Below are 15,018 nucleotides of genomic sequence, written 5' to 3' on the forward strand. Positions count from 1 at the left end.
TGTGTGTGTGTGTGTGTAGTATTATATGTATATATATATATATATATATATATATATGTGTGTGTGTGTGTGTGTGTGTGTATGTGTGTGTGATCCTCGTGTTATAGTGAGTCATGTGGGATGACTCAGGTGCATGTGGATTTAGATTTTAGGATGAATTACCAGTGCTATGTGTCGTGTGATATTGGTTTTACAAGTGTGAAGTCTGTTAAATACGCACCAATAGAACAAGAGCTTAAAAGTACATAAAAGTAGTGTAAGATTTATAGATGACGAGTGTCGGACTCCTGAGGAATCTGGGCACTCGAAGGATTTTTGTGCCCGTACCCTAAAGGGACTGGCGATAGACAATATAGGTCATGTCTATATAATACAAGGTTGTGGGTTGATCAGTCCTCATAATCTTGTAAGCTATTACACTACTTTGATGATATGGAGTGCAAAACTATTACATTCTAAGCCGTTCGTGAACTAAATTTGTTACTCACAATCTAAATATTTAGTTAGAAAAATTAAACTAATAGACCTATCAGCAACAATGGAGTTTAAGTCATTCAACGGAAATCGTTGGGAGAGCTTCACTCAGCACCGTATGGAGACGGTGGCGAAGCTGAAAGAATTGAGAACCTATGCTAATGTTAAAAGGATAGATGAGGAGAAGATGCTGGCACATGCGATGTGCTTATTGGAGAACTCGTACTCTCCGCAGATTCTGACTAATGCGATGATTGCATGGGCTCCGGAGCTGATGGAAGTGGGACTTTTGGAGTTGTACGTCTTGTCGAGAGTGGCATTGATTATGGAGCCGGTGTACAGGGATTCAGTAGCGCAGCAGAAGACTAGGGCGGAGCACATCACGTTGGAGGAGAAAAAAGATGCGCCATTTAAGGTGATCAGGGAGTTTAGAGAGAATACCTTCATGAGCTTGGTTGGATGGCACCTATTTGAGTTAATTGGCAACCGTGCTCCGGAAGAAAATGCAACGACAGCTTTGGACCCGTTTTACTTGAGCAGTTACAACAACAGCCGGGCAACGACAGCTGCAGTAGCAGCGGCAGCTGGAGGAGTGACCGCAAATCCGCAAAGGGTGTTAGGCCAAAAGTTGTTTGACGCGTTGGTAGAATATGTGGTGGCTCAGAGGGATACTGCTCATGGTTCAAGTAATTACAACCGTTATGAGGGTATCCGGGTACAGCTCTTGATGATGAGTAAGCAAAATGATGACGCAGGAATTAAGGCGGACTATATGGTCCAAGTGGCAAAGTTTGGTACAATAGGCCGGTTTGCCATAGGGCTGTTGCATGAATTTCCGGATTTGATGAAAATCGTCCGAATTTCTCTGTACGAATTGCATGCAGCTATGCCTGTGTTTTTACAACGCTTTTTGGGGACAGCACCTGAGATTGCTGCAACGCGAAGGATGCAGTATCGCCAGGGAGGTCTGAGCTTTGTGGTAGGGCACTTTAATGTGCAAGAAAAGGTTGCGGCAGCAAGGAAGCATGCAACAAGGGCGGCACCGCCGAGGTTGGTGAGAGCCAATGGCCCTGGTCACCAGAATGGAGGTGTTAGGGATAGAATGGGAGCGCAGGTGGATGGAGCATCTACTGCCATCTAGCGCAGCTTTGAGGATGTGGTGGCCACTATTACAGAGAAAATTGATGAGAGGTTTGAACAGTTGTCCAAGAAGATCAGCAGCAAGGCGCCGCGTAGGCGTTGAGGAGGTGGTAAACCACCAGGATTTGTAGGTGAATGAGAGGAGCGACGTGTATGCTTTAACTATAACACTAAAGGGCAGGTCAAGGTTGATGGTACTAAAGCCTAAACTTCCAGAGACCAAGAAGTGACTTGAGGAGTCGTCTTCTGGAGATGGAGTGGTAGACGCTGTAGGGGCAGCGGTACTGGATAAAGATACAGCTAAAAGAGGCAGTGTCATTGCAGGTGAAATAGGAGGGATTTCTATAACGGTGTATGCGGATTCGGGTGCGACGCCCCAGCTAAATACAAAGGAGTTGGTAGACAGGGCTGGTCTGGATATGACTCGATACATGGGTCTACCGTTTGAAGTTGTTGCTGAAATGGGAATTGTTGCGCCCTTAGGGATGGTTAAGGCGTCAGTGCAGATGAAGAGTTGGCACGAGCGATTCCTGCAGTCTGTGCTGAGGATGTTGGTACTGGGTTCGCTACCAATGAAGACGGATGTATTAGTAGCTCATGACACTATGGTTAAAGATGGCTTAAACTTGGTGTTGACTAGCAGTCAGTGTTTAGCGCTAGTGCAGAATGGAGACCGAATGGACTTTTTGCTACATGAGGCAATGAGGCCTAAGTTGGTAACGACAACAGAGTTGCCAAGGAAGCAGGCGTTGGTCAAGCCGGAGACAGTGCTGACACCAAGGCAGGGACGTCGTGTGAGGGCTTTAGTTCCAAAGCGTCGTCCGTGGAAAGATAAAGTGTCTAGGAATGGAATGCAGGCGAAGATGCGACGCCAGATGAACATCATACACTTAACGGGTGCGTTGACTAGAGTTCTGCAGAAGCAGTATGTGGCAGCAGCTACAGCACATTTTCAGGTAATGAAGGAACGTGTTGAACGAATGCGTAAGAAGGATGAGCTGGACCTGGTTGAGGAGCATATTCTCCCGAGGATTCCAGATGTGTTGGTACCGGTGGATTTACCGGTGGGCGATATAGACCCAGGTGGGACAAAATAAGGACTTTCAGTCGTTTGATGAAGGGCCTTTGAGTACGCTAGGCAAGGAGATTGGAGTTCCGCAGGCTGACATTGAAGCCATCGTGGTAGCTATAAAGTCTATTAAGTATGACAAGGAGGACCCGACGTTTGTGAACTTGTCGGATGTAGAACTGCGGGTGCGTGCTGATGCGGTGCCGCAGTATCATGTGTACAATCACAATGACATGGATGCTCAAGAGGTCCTGAAGGTTAAGATTGGTGATTGGAATCGGGGTGGTATCTCGGAAAGGTTGACCAAGTCGGAGGTGAAGAATATGTAATGGTATGCTATGCCGCATTTGGTATACAAGAAGCCTGGCTTTGTTCCGCTGACGGCTGATGACTGGCGGCTGAAGACTAACACGCAGTTTGAATGTGAGGCGTACACGGTACCGACGGAGTGGCAATTTTTGTCTTCGGTTAGGGGAGCAAATATCGTACTATTGTTGATCTTGGTTAGGTCTGCTGTCAGCAGAAGTTGAGTAAAGAGTCGCAGCAGTATACTATTTTTTGGACTCCGTGGGGACCACACAAGTTCATAGGGATGCCGTTTGGGGTTGATGCCGGCCTCGTGGATTATGCAGAAGCGCATGGAGCTGGTTTTTGATGAGGTGCCTAATCGTGAGGTATACATTGATGATATTGGTACAGGGCATGATGATGGTCGCGAGCATTGGGATGCTCTAGTGATACTTGTGACAGCGTGTCAGAAGTATAATGTGAAGTTGTCATTGGCCAAGGCAAGCTTTGCGTATCACAATCAAAACCGTTTTTGGCTTTGGTTCGGATGGTTGATGAGAATGGTGCGTCGATCTCAGAGGATCGGTTGGAGGCGATTCTGCGGATGCCTCGGCCGACGACGAAGTAACTGTTGAAATCGTGGTTTCATACCCTCACGTTTAGGCTCGAGTTTGTACCAGACTATGCGCGGATAATGGCGCCGCTATCTGACATGTTGAAAGACGATGTTGCTTTTGAGTGGGGGCCGCTTCAGCAGACAGTGTTTGATGCTGTGTTGAAGGGTGTGGCTGAATGTGCAGTCTTAATTGAGCCAGAGTCTTATGATAAGCTGGAGCTCTATTGTGATGCTTGTGATTCTGTTGGTGTGGCTGGGGGGTTGTTTGCTCGGCGCAATAGTGAACTGTGTCCGGTAGGATTCTGGACTTCCAAGTTCAGTGCGGCGCAGCTCAACTACCACATTACGTATAAAGAAGCCTTGGCTATTGTGTACGTGTTGCACAAGACTTGGAGGATTATTAGGCGGTCGGTACATGACTTGGTGGTCTATACTGATTATGAGCCGTTAGTGGCTATGATCCGCACGAGTTTGAGATTCGGTGCGAGGCAGGCGTATGGGTCGGTATGTTCAGGTCTTGCGGGACTTTAATTTGGTTTTGAAGCATATCCCGAGTGAAGATTATCCAGTGGCGCATGTGATGCCGGGTTCGGCTACCATATTGATCCAATTGTGGAAGCAGAGTCTCCGTTGATCAAGAAGCGTGTGAGTTTTGCAGATCCCTTGGTTACGGTACCTGACACGGAAGAGTATTCGTTGCCACTCAAGTATATTGAGAAAGCGTTGCAGCGGGTTGGTCCCCTTGATGCTAAGAGTTTGCGTTGCCGGGCAATAACTTGATGGTGCCTTATTACTCGCCAACTTTAGAAGGTGGGGTGTTTGCCTTGGACACTTGGTTTGGGAGGATTTGGTATATGAATGCTCCGTTCTCCCAAGTTGCATGCTGTGATTCAGAGGGTCAAGTCGGATAGGGCCATCGCGACGCTGGTAGCGCCGTATTATCCGGAGACTGCTTGGTTTAAGCAGACGATACCATTGTTGGCGGATACGCCGATTGTTATTCCGCCTACGCATGGTGTGTTCTTGAAGCATGGGCGTGAACCGATGCCGCCGCCGCCGTTTGTGACGTTGATTTGTCATCTTAGTCCTCGGTGTGAGAAGTTCACTTTGGCCGAGGGGTATTGGGCGGCGGTGGATGCGCATCGGCCTGTGACCAGTGCTTTGGTTGGCGTATTGACGACGCGACCGGATGAAGTCCTGTGTGGTACAGGATCAAGTAGCTCCGGCAGTGGCTGGTGTGGTTGAGAAGCCTGTCCGTTGTGGACGTGACCCTAGGCTAGGGGGGGTTTGCCATAAAGCCAGTTGGGTATGTGGTTGGTTCATGTACTTTCATGACGATCACTGTCATGCCTGGGGAGTTGGTGTTGGAGAGTCCGTGAGTCGGGCTGAGCGCGAGTTTGAGACGCATCAGGCACGTGCGGTTGCTGTCATGACTCGGGCGCACCGGTTGCGGGCATCTGCTGCTGAGGTGGAGGTGGCTGCTAGTGATGAGCCACCGGTTGAGGAGCCGACGTTGTTGTTGGCCAGGGCTCGGGAGCAGTTGGCAGCACCTGAGGTGGTTACTTCTCCTGGGTTGCCGGTCTTTGGGCTGCGCACAGAGAGAGAGCTTCTCGAAGATGTACGATGTGGGCTGTATGGTATTGAAGTGGGGGGTCCTGTTGTCATGCGTGTCTTACATTACACGCATGAGCTATTCTCTCATGTAACATAGGATCGCTTGATACATCTCGTGAAAGAGTTGTGGGGTTGCCTCCGACCGGTTCTGTTAGTAGGGTGCCCGCAAGTGGGCCTACTTCAACCGATGAAAAGACGGGGGCTCATGATCGGCGTGTCATGAGACCAACGCAAGCGGTGGCGAGTGGACCTAAGCTCCCTCTGACCTCGCTTCCGAATGGCTCTCCCGGGGCGACCTCCACAGGAGGCGCCTACGGTGTAGAAGCCCAGGATCTTCGTGCCTTGCTTTTAGCGAGGGCGGAAAAGCGCCGCATGACACGTGGGGAACAAGCTGAGAAGAACTCCGTCCCAGCGAAAGTCCTCCCGCAAGCCAAGGATGTGGAAGGGGTATTCCTTCCTCGTTTGCCAGATTTGGTTAATCGTATTGATCTCCCAAATCACGCCCTCGATGACTTGGATAAGCCTGAAATCGAGGACTGTGACCGGCGTTCGAACAAATGTTTAGAATTTGACCGTTCTGGACTACGCCAGCTGGCCAAGGAGGCGAACAAGTCCGACTCGGACCTGGTACATTTGGAAGCTTTGATTGAGGGCCGTGCTTATGACAAGCAGAAGCACAGGCTCATGAAGGTTGACCCAATCAAGCTCTACCCGGTAGAGGGTGAACCTCCTGCACGGGTCCGAAGTCAGGAGAACCTGCCACTTGACCACCCTGAAATGGTGGCTGTGAAGGGCAAGATCGATGACCTGGTCAAGCAGAGCATCATTGCCAAGCAGGAGAACGAGGAGATTCTCTGGTCCGCAAAGTCTTTAATGGTCCCCAATAACCCACGGGTTACTCCTCAGACCAAGGACGACTGGCTATATTGCACTAACTTTGCCAAGTGGAAAGCGAAGTTGAAGCAGGAGCCGTTCAACATCCCCACTGAGGGCGAGATGTTTGGACACGTCGCTGGAAAGCCCTGGGTTTCCGTTATTGATTGTGGAAATGGGTTCAACCACCTTCCACTGGAGAAGAAGAGCCAGGATATCTTGACATTTTGGACTCCGTGAGGCCGTTATAGGTACTTGGCTGTGCCGTTTGGCATCAGGGAGGCCTCGTCGCGCTTTCAAAAAACCCTGGATCGCCTGTTTGATGGGTTGCAGGGTATCAAATGGTATATTGATAATATCGTAATCTCCTCTGTGAATGCCTCGGAGCATTGGGATCACCTCGTCGCATTCTGTGACAAGTATGATATCCAGTTTGGTCTATCCAAGGTGCGGATTGGATACTATAAGCGTAATATATTTTTGAAATAAATAATATTATCTTTTTAAGCGCCCCGTGAAAATCCTAGGGCGCTGGTGTAACCTCAGGGCGTCACAATCTCCGTTGATCGCTTAGCGGCTCTGCTTGAGATTGACCGTACTGACAACCAGGACCGTGTGCGGTCTTAGTACCACACTGTGGCATTCTGGCAGCGTTATATTGACGGGTTCTCTAAGATCTTAAAACCCATATCAGCCTTACTCAAGGATGGCGTGAAATTAAGTGGGGTGCCGACCAGCAGGCTGCGTTTGATTTGATCAACGAGCGTCTGAAGACATGTGCAGTCCTCGCTACGCCGGAGCCGGGTGAACGGCTTTACCAATTCGCCGATGCTTGTGAGCATATTGGCCTTGGTGGTGCAATTTATGTGCTGAGAAATGGAGAGCTATGTCCTGTGGCATACTTTTCCTCCAAGTTCTCCCCGGCTCAGCTCAACTATCACGTGACTGATAAGGAATGGCTTGCGCAGGTTTACGGGATTCGGAAGCATTGGGCGATGTTCGGTAACTCTCATCACCCTATCACGATCTTCACGGACCATCAGGCACTTCTCACCCTGTGGCACCGTGAGTTCATTGCGGATGACCCCCGTGGCCGGCGGCAGGCGAGATGGCAAGAGGATAGTCGTGACCGTGATGTATATCTTTTGCATGTGCGGGGTAAGGACAATGGCACAGCGGATATGCTGAGCCGACTTGCGACTAAGGTAGACCCCTGGATGGATCCGGTTGGGGCGCAAACGGCTACCCCTAGGAGGCGAGTCATGTGGCGATACCCAGTTGCTCGCCAAGGTCCTCCCCATAGTAATGAGTACATGGCTAAAAGGAAGTATTTCAAGGTAGCCGATAAGTCTTGGGGCCCACACATCCATGATGGGTTTGCACTTCCAGGCAACAACCACTTGCCTAACTACTTTTCCCCATCTTTGGAGGGCGGCGCGTTCTCCAAGTTATGGACATTCCTCAACCTGTGGGTGAATTGCCCGTGGGCCGCTATACCGCGGGTTCTCGCAAAGGTTATTGCGGATGAGGCGGACATTACATTAATGTGTCCGTATCTTCCTGATGCCCCATGGTTTCAGCCTATGTTGGCTTCGCTGTCGCGGGAACCCATCATCATTCCCCCGGAGAAAGGTGTCTTTTACTGATATGGGCATGAAGAGATGCCCCAACCTCGTTGGGGTCCTACGTTGTTGTACAGACTGTCGGCCAAGGGTGCCAAGTTCCAGGTTACTAAGCATTTTTGGCGTCAGTGTGACGCGTTTGTTCCTGGAGGTGTGGCTGGTGGCGCTGCCCGATCGGTTCTCAGGACTAGTCCGCGAACGATGGCCCCTCAGCCCACTCCCGTGGAGCTGTCTTTGCTTGAGCGCAAGGCTGCGCAGGCAACGGAACCTAAGCGCAAGATGTCTGATAGGCGTGTGCGCAGGGCTAGTGCCCGACATGACCAAGTCCAAGCAGCGGTGCAGCGAGTCTTACCCAAGTCTAAGGGCGAGGTTGAGTCGGCAGTCAAGCGTGCCATAGATGGCCCTTCCCCGTACCGAATTCGGGGCTTTGTTTTATCTTGACCGGAAGTGCACAATGTAATTGTGGCTACCCACAAGGTGGTTATACATGCGGGAACTGACAAGCTAGTGGGCAAGCTGTATACTCTCTATGGGTGGAATGGCCTGCGATCGTTGGTCCGGGTTGATCAAACGATCGTGTCACCGTTGCCAGTTGCGGGCTCGGCATGGTACGCAGGAGTTGGGCCTACTACAACAGCCCAAGCGTGCGCGTGGGTTGTTTGACCATGTGTTCATGGATTTTGCAGCTCTGCCTAAGACCTCTGCGGGTTATACCCATCTGCTGGTGGAGGTGGACAGAGCTACTTCGATGGTGTTAGTCAAACCATCTCGCACTAAGAGTGCCCGTAAGGCTATTAAGTTCCTTAATGAAGTTGTTCATCCTTCGGGTCAACCCAAGTTATACACATGTGACAAGGATTCTGTCTTTATGGCCAAGGAGTTTACCGGGTTTGTACAACAATCTAGTGGGGAAGTGCATGACGTCACAACTGACCATCACCAAGCCAATGGTGCCCCTGAGGCTATGGTGAAGGTTGCTCAAGACTGGATCCTCAGGTGATTGGGCCCCTTGGTGTTATCGGTTTCGCAACTGTTACAATGCTGCGACTACCGCGACTCGGGGGTTCGCCCCATACACAATGGCTACCAACCGTGTGTATGATGGGGAGCGTGAGTTCAAGCTGGAAGCCGACGTACGTCGCCCATTGGCCACTGAGGACCCAGCCCGTGCATTAGCGCGGGATGATACCGCATTCCAGCGCACCTAGCGTGCTAAGGAAGCACAAAGGGCGAGGGCGAATAAGATTCGCAAGCGAGCCCCAGAACTTGCGCCCGGTTCTCTTGTCAAGTTCAAGTCTTCTCCGGATCGTCCGAAGTCGGCGGATAAATGGAAGGGTCCTGCCACTGTCCGTTCGCACAATGACCCTGTTACGTACACTATCTCGTTCCGGGGCAAGGAGGTGAGTCGTCACCGAACCCAGCTCCATCCGTATATGTCTTCCATCTCCCCTGTCATTGGAAAGGAAGTTGACTTGGTATTCACGGGTGACTACGAACAGTGGCTCTTCATGCGGTCCCCCTTTTCGAAGGCACTGATCGAAGAGCGCCGAGCGGTCTTGCACCACCTTAGGCACACCGAAAAGGGCCAGGCTTGGAAGGGTCTTGTTATTTCGGCCTTTGGACTACTGCAGAAGGAATATACCCGTAAGGATAAGCGGGTCAAATACAACCTGTCTCCTGCAGTGCGCAAATTCCTTCCGCAGGAGTGGAAGAAGCTCTTTCCAGGCACTTTTCAGTCACGCATGTCCCTGGTCGGGTCGGCGTTGGCGTTTGCTCAGGTCCCCTCATTCCGTGCTGAGGAGGTTAAGGAATGGACGGCTGCAGCAAACAATAGGGCGCACACACAGGTGTTGGGTGCGGCTTCTGCCGGTCGACCGCTGCAACTTCGACGTGTGAAGATGTTATCCGGTTTGCCGAAAGCTTGGACGTTATCGCCATCGGGATAGTGGTGTGCGCGTGGCAAGCTGTGTGAGAGAAAGTAAGGTCTAGCTTGACCGTGGCCTACGGACACGCTCAAGAGGGCGTGTGATCGGCCTAGAGACTTTAGGTACCGTCTAGACTGGCCTAGGGACCCTCTAGGAAGCGTAGTACCGAACTTTAGAGTAGAAAAATAATGGCACATGGAAATCATCAAATTCTGTGAACCCTAAATATTACACTGACACATTATCATTATATATATCTGGGCCCAGAATTCTATTATATTCTTTCACCAACTCATATTAATACTACTATTAAAAGATTTGTCTCTATACTAGCATTGAATTTCTGATCTCACAATAATAGTCTAAAGTTGGTGACCTAGTTAAGGCAGCATGGTTCAGAGTTTTCAGCGTCACTTGTTACATGGGAACAAGAGCGATGATTTCTTCTTGTGGTTGGCGACGATCAACCGATGGCCTCTCCGGCATTCACGAGCCTTGGTGATGACCAAAGTGAGGCTAAGGAGCAAATGCTGAGCCTCTATTTCGGCCAGCAGTTGTACAGCAAAATCCAGCTGAACATGCTTCTTGGCATGCAAGGCAACCACATGTGGTTAGTGGCGATGGCCACACTGTATGCGGGCGAATGGCGCCATTTGCGCAAAGACACGTCGCATTGAGCAGTCGCAGCGTTTGCACGCGCACTGAGGAAGGATCCACAGGTGACGGTGCATGCCCTACAGGAACTGCTCATTTATATGGCGAGCAGATCCTTGCTCAAAGTTTTCGTCGACGAATCTCGTGATGCACAGACTTCGGCGGAGACTGCGGTCTTTTCGGCCAACGCTTAGAGCTTCGTTGGTTTCCCAAAACGAAAGCTTCTTGGGGGACAGTACAACCCCTCTTTCGCGTAGTCAGTTAGAGCAGCACAATCTGGGTGGAACTAACAATGTGGTCCACCAGCGTGCAGCAAGAGTTTCTGGCGGATCAGCGCAATGCGGCGCTGCATACGCCATCTGACAATGGGCGAGCGATGGGCTCGGATACGTCCGCACTCCCAGACCCGGCTACGTTATCTCGACCTGTAAATCGGCAAGATCCGCAGGCTACTCAACCGGACTCAGGGGCAGCAGGGGTAACTACAGGCAGTGGTGATGTACCACTAACTGAGGCAGAGAAGGCGCAATTGGCTCAGGCCCAAGGAGAGGATGCCATGAGGCAACGAATCAGGCAGGAGGCGCGTATTCTGATGGCGGAAGAAGCTGCTCGGTTTCGAACGGAGCGTCTCGCGGCAGAAAGCGCGTCTGGCTCGTCAACGAAGGGATCAGCCACGGCGAGCTCAACCTCAGGATCAGCGCGATCTTTGAATGGGGTGCCCCTGGCTTCTAGGGCGTCACGGGCGATTGACCTAGCGGCTTCGGGCGATTAACCTAGCGGTTTTGCGCTTACCAGTTGGGATGTCGGAAGAGGTTTTCTGTTTCTGTATTGTTCTTCGCAACGGCAGCAACAAGGCATATGCCGTACTTGTGATGGTGAACTACAACATAAGTAAGTTTTTGCATGCGCAGGCTATTTCTGAGCCTGCGCTATTAGAGAAAGTCGCGCGTGAAGTGAATGAGCAAATAGTGGTGGTTGAGTTATTATTTACGCTCATTTTTCGTAGAACGCAGCACGTTCTTTCTGTTGCTGGTTTTGCTGAGCAAGGCCCGCCGCGCTTGCTCAGTTGGCTCTAGTAGTCCATCCTTGTTTGATTTTATCAAGATTGAAGACGGGGTTAGTACCAAGGTTAAGGCGCGGGTCAATAACCAGCAGCCAAAGCGCCCGCAGAATGGTGGCGGCCAACAAGCGAGTGGTGGTGGTGGCCACAACGGTGGGAAGAACGCCAAAGGAGGAGGTGGTCAGCAGGAAGTGTGGCAGGCGCAAATTAACTACTTAATCTCTAAGTCGCGCCAGGATAGGAAGAAGAATGGAAGCGAGGATCGTGATAGAGGTCGACGATCAACCTCCCACTCTTGATCTCCGAGAGAGCAGAATCCGGAGCGATATCACAAGAAAGACAGTGATGGGCGTTATTCCAAGCCATGGAAATCGCGTGGCAGACAGTCGGAGTCAGAGGACGGCGACTCGCGTCAAGGGCGCTCACACTCGGAGATCATTCGCGTTCGCGTAGTCGTGAGCGTGGGCGTGGAAAGAACAGGGGAGGGTCGTAGTAGAGACAAGGCTTATTCCGAATCGTCAGAGTCGGAAGGTGACCTGTATTGAACCACACGGCTGAGTACAGCCCACGTTATGGAGGGTCAGCAGGGGCGGCAACACAGAAGAAGCCACGTTGAAGAGAAATGGCGCGGTGGTCCCTGGATAGTTGGCGCTGTACACACGTGGGCGTATGCAGATTCAGGTTGTACGTTCAACCTTGTATCGATTCGCATGATCCAAAAGATTGGTGTGACAGCGCGGGACAGGCATGAAGGGCCACCATTAGAAGGAATAGATGGCATGGGGGCTTTGGCCCCAGAGTTATCAGTGCCATGGGATGACCTGGAGGCCTATTTGGTCATCCTTGGGGTCTCTTATGCATTAGCAGAAGGTCACCCCTTCTATGTCGTGGAAGACATACCCATGGGTTGTGACATACTCATTGGGTATGATCAGATGCGGCATTCGAAATAGGCGTTGATGTGGCGTGAGGACGAGCTGATTGTAGTACCTCAGTCCGCTATTAAGTGGTCGTGGCTCAAGGGTACCAATGTTCCTTTGAGTCCACAAGTCAAGTTGTTGCTTGATTTCCGACAGCCGAAGCCGCGAACGCGGGGTAAGAAGGCAATGAAAAAGCGGCATAAGCCGCGTCGATCATCAGAAAATGTAGCTGGTGGGGCCAGTGAGTATATTCGTGGCAGGACTGATGATATTCGTCGCACTGCAGACACCCCCTGGCAGCCTAGTGTTGCAAGTTCGGCGTCTGACGTTTCGTCTGGGGATGACAAATGTCCAAACATCATGTAGGACTCGGATGTTTCGGGTGAAGAGAACATAGTGTGGCCCACTATGGGTCACCGGCCTCCCAAGCCATCGTTCTTGAGACGTTCACCCCCAGTGGTGAGGCAGGATGTGAGTGATGACAGCAGTGAGCAATCCTGCTGGAGTTTGTTATCCGATTCATCGGATGATGCTGATTCTGATCATAACACTGAATCGGTGAGCCGGCCTAGGGCGCATAACAAGCGACACTATCTGGCCAGAAGATTGACGACGGCAGCTCGGGATGACCATGCTTCGCATGAGTCATTCGCGATGTCTACGCAGGTGGCGAATGGTGGACCTAAGTCCACCATGGCAAAACGCAGCTGTGGGCCGTGCCAGGAGGTTTCTCCTATTCTTGGGCCGACTCGAGGGCTGCTCCGGTAGCCGGAGCGTCCGGATTCAGTTATGGCTGAGATTAGTATGGATTTTGTTCAGTTCCCAACAACGAATGCGGGGCTTATGAAGTACGCCCTTTTGGCGGTAGATACGCTTACGCGTATGGTGTTTGTTCGGGGCTTCCCGCCTAGCGTTGCTGTTGGGGATGCTGTGCGCTTCTTGGAGGAGCAAGTTTTGGCGCTGGGAGTGCCTCAGAAGATTACGATGGACGCTGACTCCGTGTTCAACACTAATGCTATGGTTAACTTTTGTGAGGCCAGGCAGATTGTGCCGCATTTTGTGTCGTTTGACCGTCAGCAAGGTAATGGGAGAGCGGAGGTTCTCATCCGTACGCTGAAGGACTGGCTCAAGCGTGAGGTGGCGGCTGCTGATACGGAAGTAGGGTCATGGGTGCACTCAGTTTATTATGTGGTCCGGACTTACAATGCGACGATGAACTCGGTTACTGGGTTTTCCCCGTACTTTCACATGACGGGGCATACATTTCTGCATGCTCAGCGGGATCAGCTGCAAGAGAGGGTTCTGGAAATGCTGTTACCAGAGCATGGTACGGAGGCTGTGGTGCGTGATGCGGTTGCAGTGCAGCGTGATCGGCGTGCGCAGGAGTCTCAGCGTAGGGCGGCTGACTTGCATCGTGTGGATGTGCCAGCGTTCGCTGTAGGTGATTGGGCGTTGGCTGCACGGTATGATGGCCCAGCCAAGATTGTTGCTGTCCTGCCAACTTGAAGTATGATGTGGAAGTTGCGTCGGGAGTTGTGCGTTCGTATATGATCGATGAGCTTAAGTTGCATGTTCAAGGGATTGATATGCCGCCTCCGGAAAGGCAGAAGGTGGTCAGCTATCGGCCGCGTGGATGGTATGGGTCGTGGTTGTTGCAACGATCTCCGATGCGGGAGACGTCTTATGAGTATCGACAGGAGTTAGGTCAGCGATTGAGGCGTACAGAGATGGCCAATCGGTGGGCAGATGCGATGAGTTCTGTGTGGGGCAGGTGGGAAGGCTTTTGTGATAAGGCGAAGCAGCCTGTTGACTTGCCGTTTGCATCTGCTCCGTTCAGCCAGGTTCAGTTGCATAAAGATAATGAGGCGATTCTCATTGATAAGTTTCCTGTCGATCAGCCGCGAAGGTTATATCGGTCGCGAGTGATTACTTGCTTAAGGTTTTCGAGGGACGCGACGTTCCGCAACTACATGTTGCGCAGGTGGGGTATGCTTCCATTGACGTCGGAAGGTGTTGAGATCCCCAGGCGGTAGTGGTTTGAGAGGGCGGCGTAGTTCAGTAGGTCAGCATGAGTAGTAGCGTGTAGGCGGGAACTTCACTTGGCAGAGGTCAGAGGGAGAGTACGGCACCGCGTCTCTGTGGGTATACATCGGACTGGCACACCCTATGACATGACAGAGATGTGGTCATAGTGGGGGGTTGTAATATGGGTGTGGTCCACAGATAGTAGTGAGCTTGAAGCTCGTGTGCAGGACTGAATTGTGTCTGATGCATGCTTGATGGTTCGGGTGCATGAGGGGTGATTTTTTAAGAGTAATAGAGACTTGGAGAAATGTTGTGTGTCTTATGATATTGGTTTATGCCTACAACTATTTTGGTAAGCGTAGACCAATAGAAGAAGAGCATAAAACATTTAATAGTGTAGTGTAATAGCATGATGGAATACATGGCGAGAAAGGAGATGTTGTGTCAGTGACCAGAGGGTCTGACGGCAGGCAATGTCTAGCTTTAGGTATATATGTCAAGGTTGTGGGATGATCAGTACTCACAACCTTGTAAGTTATTACACTACTTTGATCCTAAACGTTGTTTCACTCTAAACCGTTCGTGAACTAAATTTGTTACTCACATTATATATATATATATATATATATTAATCACACACCACACGCTACACAGATGTTGTAGTAGTTAACGACTAGATGCGCTATGCAATCACTATTGATATATATCCAACCACAAGAAGAAATCATCGCTATTGAA

The 15,018-nt window shown here is 50.9% G+C and overlaps 10 protein-coding genes across 10 annotated transcripts; all 10 read left to right on the forward strand.

Moving 5' to 3' along the window:
* Positions 1-538: 538 nt before the first annotated feature.
* SARC_03462 (hypothetical protein) lies at positions 539-1,615 on the forward strand (the record flags this gene model as incomplete). Its single annotated transcript, XM_014302728.1, has 1 exon — positions 539-1,615. The coding sequence occupies one exon, from the start codon at positions 539-541 to the stop codon at positions 1,613-1,615; it is 1,077 nt and encodes a 358-aa protein (XP_014158203.1).
* A 418-nt stretch (positions 1,616-2,033) lies between these two features.
* Positions 2,034-2,711, forward strand: SARC_03463 (hypothetical protein; the record flags this gene model as incomplete). Its single annotated transcript, XM_014302729.1, has 1 exon — positions 2,034-2,711. One exon carries the CDS (start codon positions 2,034-2,036, stop codon positions 2,709-2,711), a length of 678 nt encoding a protein of 225 aa, XP_014158204.1.
* Positions 2,712-7,735: 5,024 nt separating this feature from the next.
* Positions 7,736-8,137, forward strand: SARC_03464 (hypothetical protein; the record flags this gene model as incomplete). The annotated part of the gene is made up of 1 exon (XM_014302730.1): positions 7,736-8,137. The coding sequence occupies one exon, from the start codon at positions 7,736-7,738 to the stop codon at positions 8,135-8,137; it is 402 nt and encodes a 133-aa protein (XP_014158205.1).
* Positions 8,138-8,775: 638 nt separating this feature from the next.
* Positions 8,776-9,642, forward strand: SARC_03465 (hypothetical protein; the record flags this gene model as incomplete). Its single annotated transcript, XM_014302731.1, has 3 exons — positions 8,776-8,829; positions 8,905-9,096; positions 9,160-9,642. The coding sequence occupies 3 exons, from the start codon at positions 8,776-8,778 to the stop codon at positions 9,640-9,642; spliced, it is 729 nt and encodes a 242-aa protein (XP_014158206.1).
* A 449-nt stretch (positions 9,643-10,091) lies between these two features.
* Positions 10,092-10,298, forward strand: SARC_03466 (hypothetical protein; the record flags this gene model as incomplete). Its single annotated transcript, XM_014302732.1, has 1 exon — positions 10,092-10,298. The coding sequence occupies one exon, from the start codon at positions 10,092-10,094 to the stop codon at positions 10,296-10,298; it is 207 nt and encodes a 68-aa protein (XP_014158207.1).
* A 269-nt stretch (positions 10,299-10,567) lies between these two features.
* On the forward strand, positions 10,568-11,047 carry SARC_03467 (hypothetical protein; the record flags this gene model as incomplete). Its single annotated transcript, XM_014302733.1, has 1 exon — positions 10,568-11,047. One exon carries the CDS (start codon positions 10,568-10,570, stop codon positions 11,045-11,047), a length of 480 nt encoding a protein of 159 aa, XP_014158208.1.
* A 28-nt stretch (positions 11,048-11,075) lies between these two features.
* SARC_03468 (hypothetical protein) lies at positions 11,076-11,634 on the forward strand (the record flags this gene model as incomplete). Its single annotated transcript, XM_014302734.1, has 2 exons — positions 11,076-11,166; positions 11,282-11,634. The coding sequence occupies 2 exons, from the start codon at positions 11,076-11,078 to the stop codon at positions 11,632-11,634; spliced, it is 444 nt and encodes a 147-aa protein (XP_014158209.1).
* Positions 11,635-11,907: 273 nt separating this feature from the next.
* SARC_03469 (hypothetical protein) lies at positions 11,908-12,288 on the forward strand (the record flags this gene model as incomplete). Its single annotated transcript, XM_014302735.1, has 1 exon — positions 11,908-12,288. One exon carries the CDS (start codon positions 11,908-11,910, stop codon positions 12,286-12,288), a length of 381 nt encoding a protein of 126 aa, XP_014158210.1.
* A 6-nt stretch (positions 12,289-12,294) lies between these two features.
* Positions 12,295-12,621, forward strand: SARC_03470 (hypothetical protein; the record flags this gene model as incomplete). Its single annotated transcript, XM_014302736.1, has 1 exon — positions 12,295-12,621. The coding sequence occupies one exon, from the start codon at positions 12,295-12,297 to the stop codon at positions 12,619-12,621; it is 327 nt and encodes a 108-aa protein (XP_014158211.1).
* Positions 12,622-13,802: 1,181 nt separating this feature from the next.
* SARC_03471 (hypothetical protein) lies at positions 13,803-14,288 on the forward strand (the record flags this gene model as incomplete). Its single annotated transcript, XM_014302737.1, has 1 exon — positions 13,803-14,288. One exon carries the CDS (start codon positions 13,803-13,805, stop codon positions 14,286-14,288), a length of 486 nt encoding a protein of 161 aa, XP_014158212.1.
* Positions 14,289-15,018: the final 730 nt, after the last annotated feature.

The sequence above is a fragment of the Sphaeroforma arctica genome (assembly GCF_001186125.1).
Source record: "Sphaeroforma arctica JP610 unplaced genomic scaffold supercont1.177, whole genome shotgun sequence".
In the NCBI taxonomy this organism is placed as follows: Eukaryota; class Ichthyosporea; order Ichthyophonida; genus Sphaeroforma; species Sphaeroforma arctica.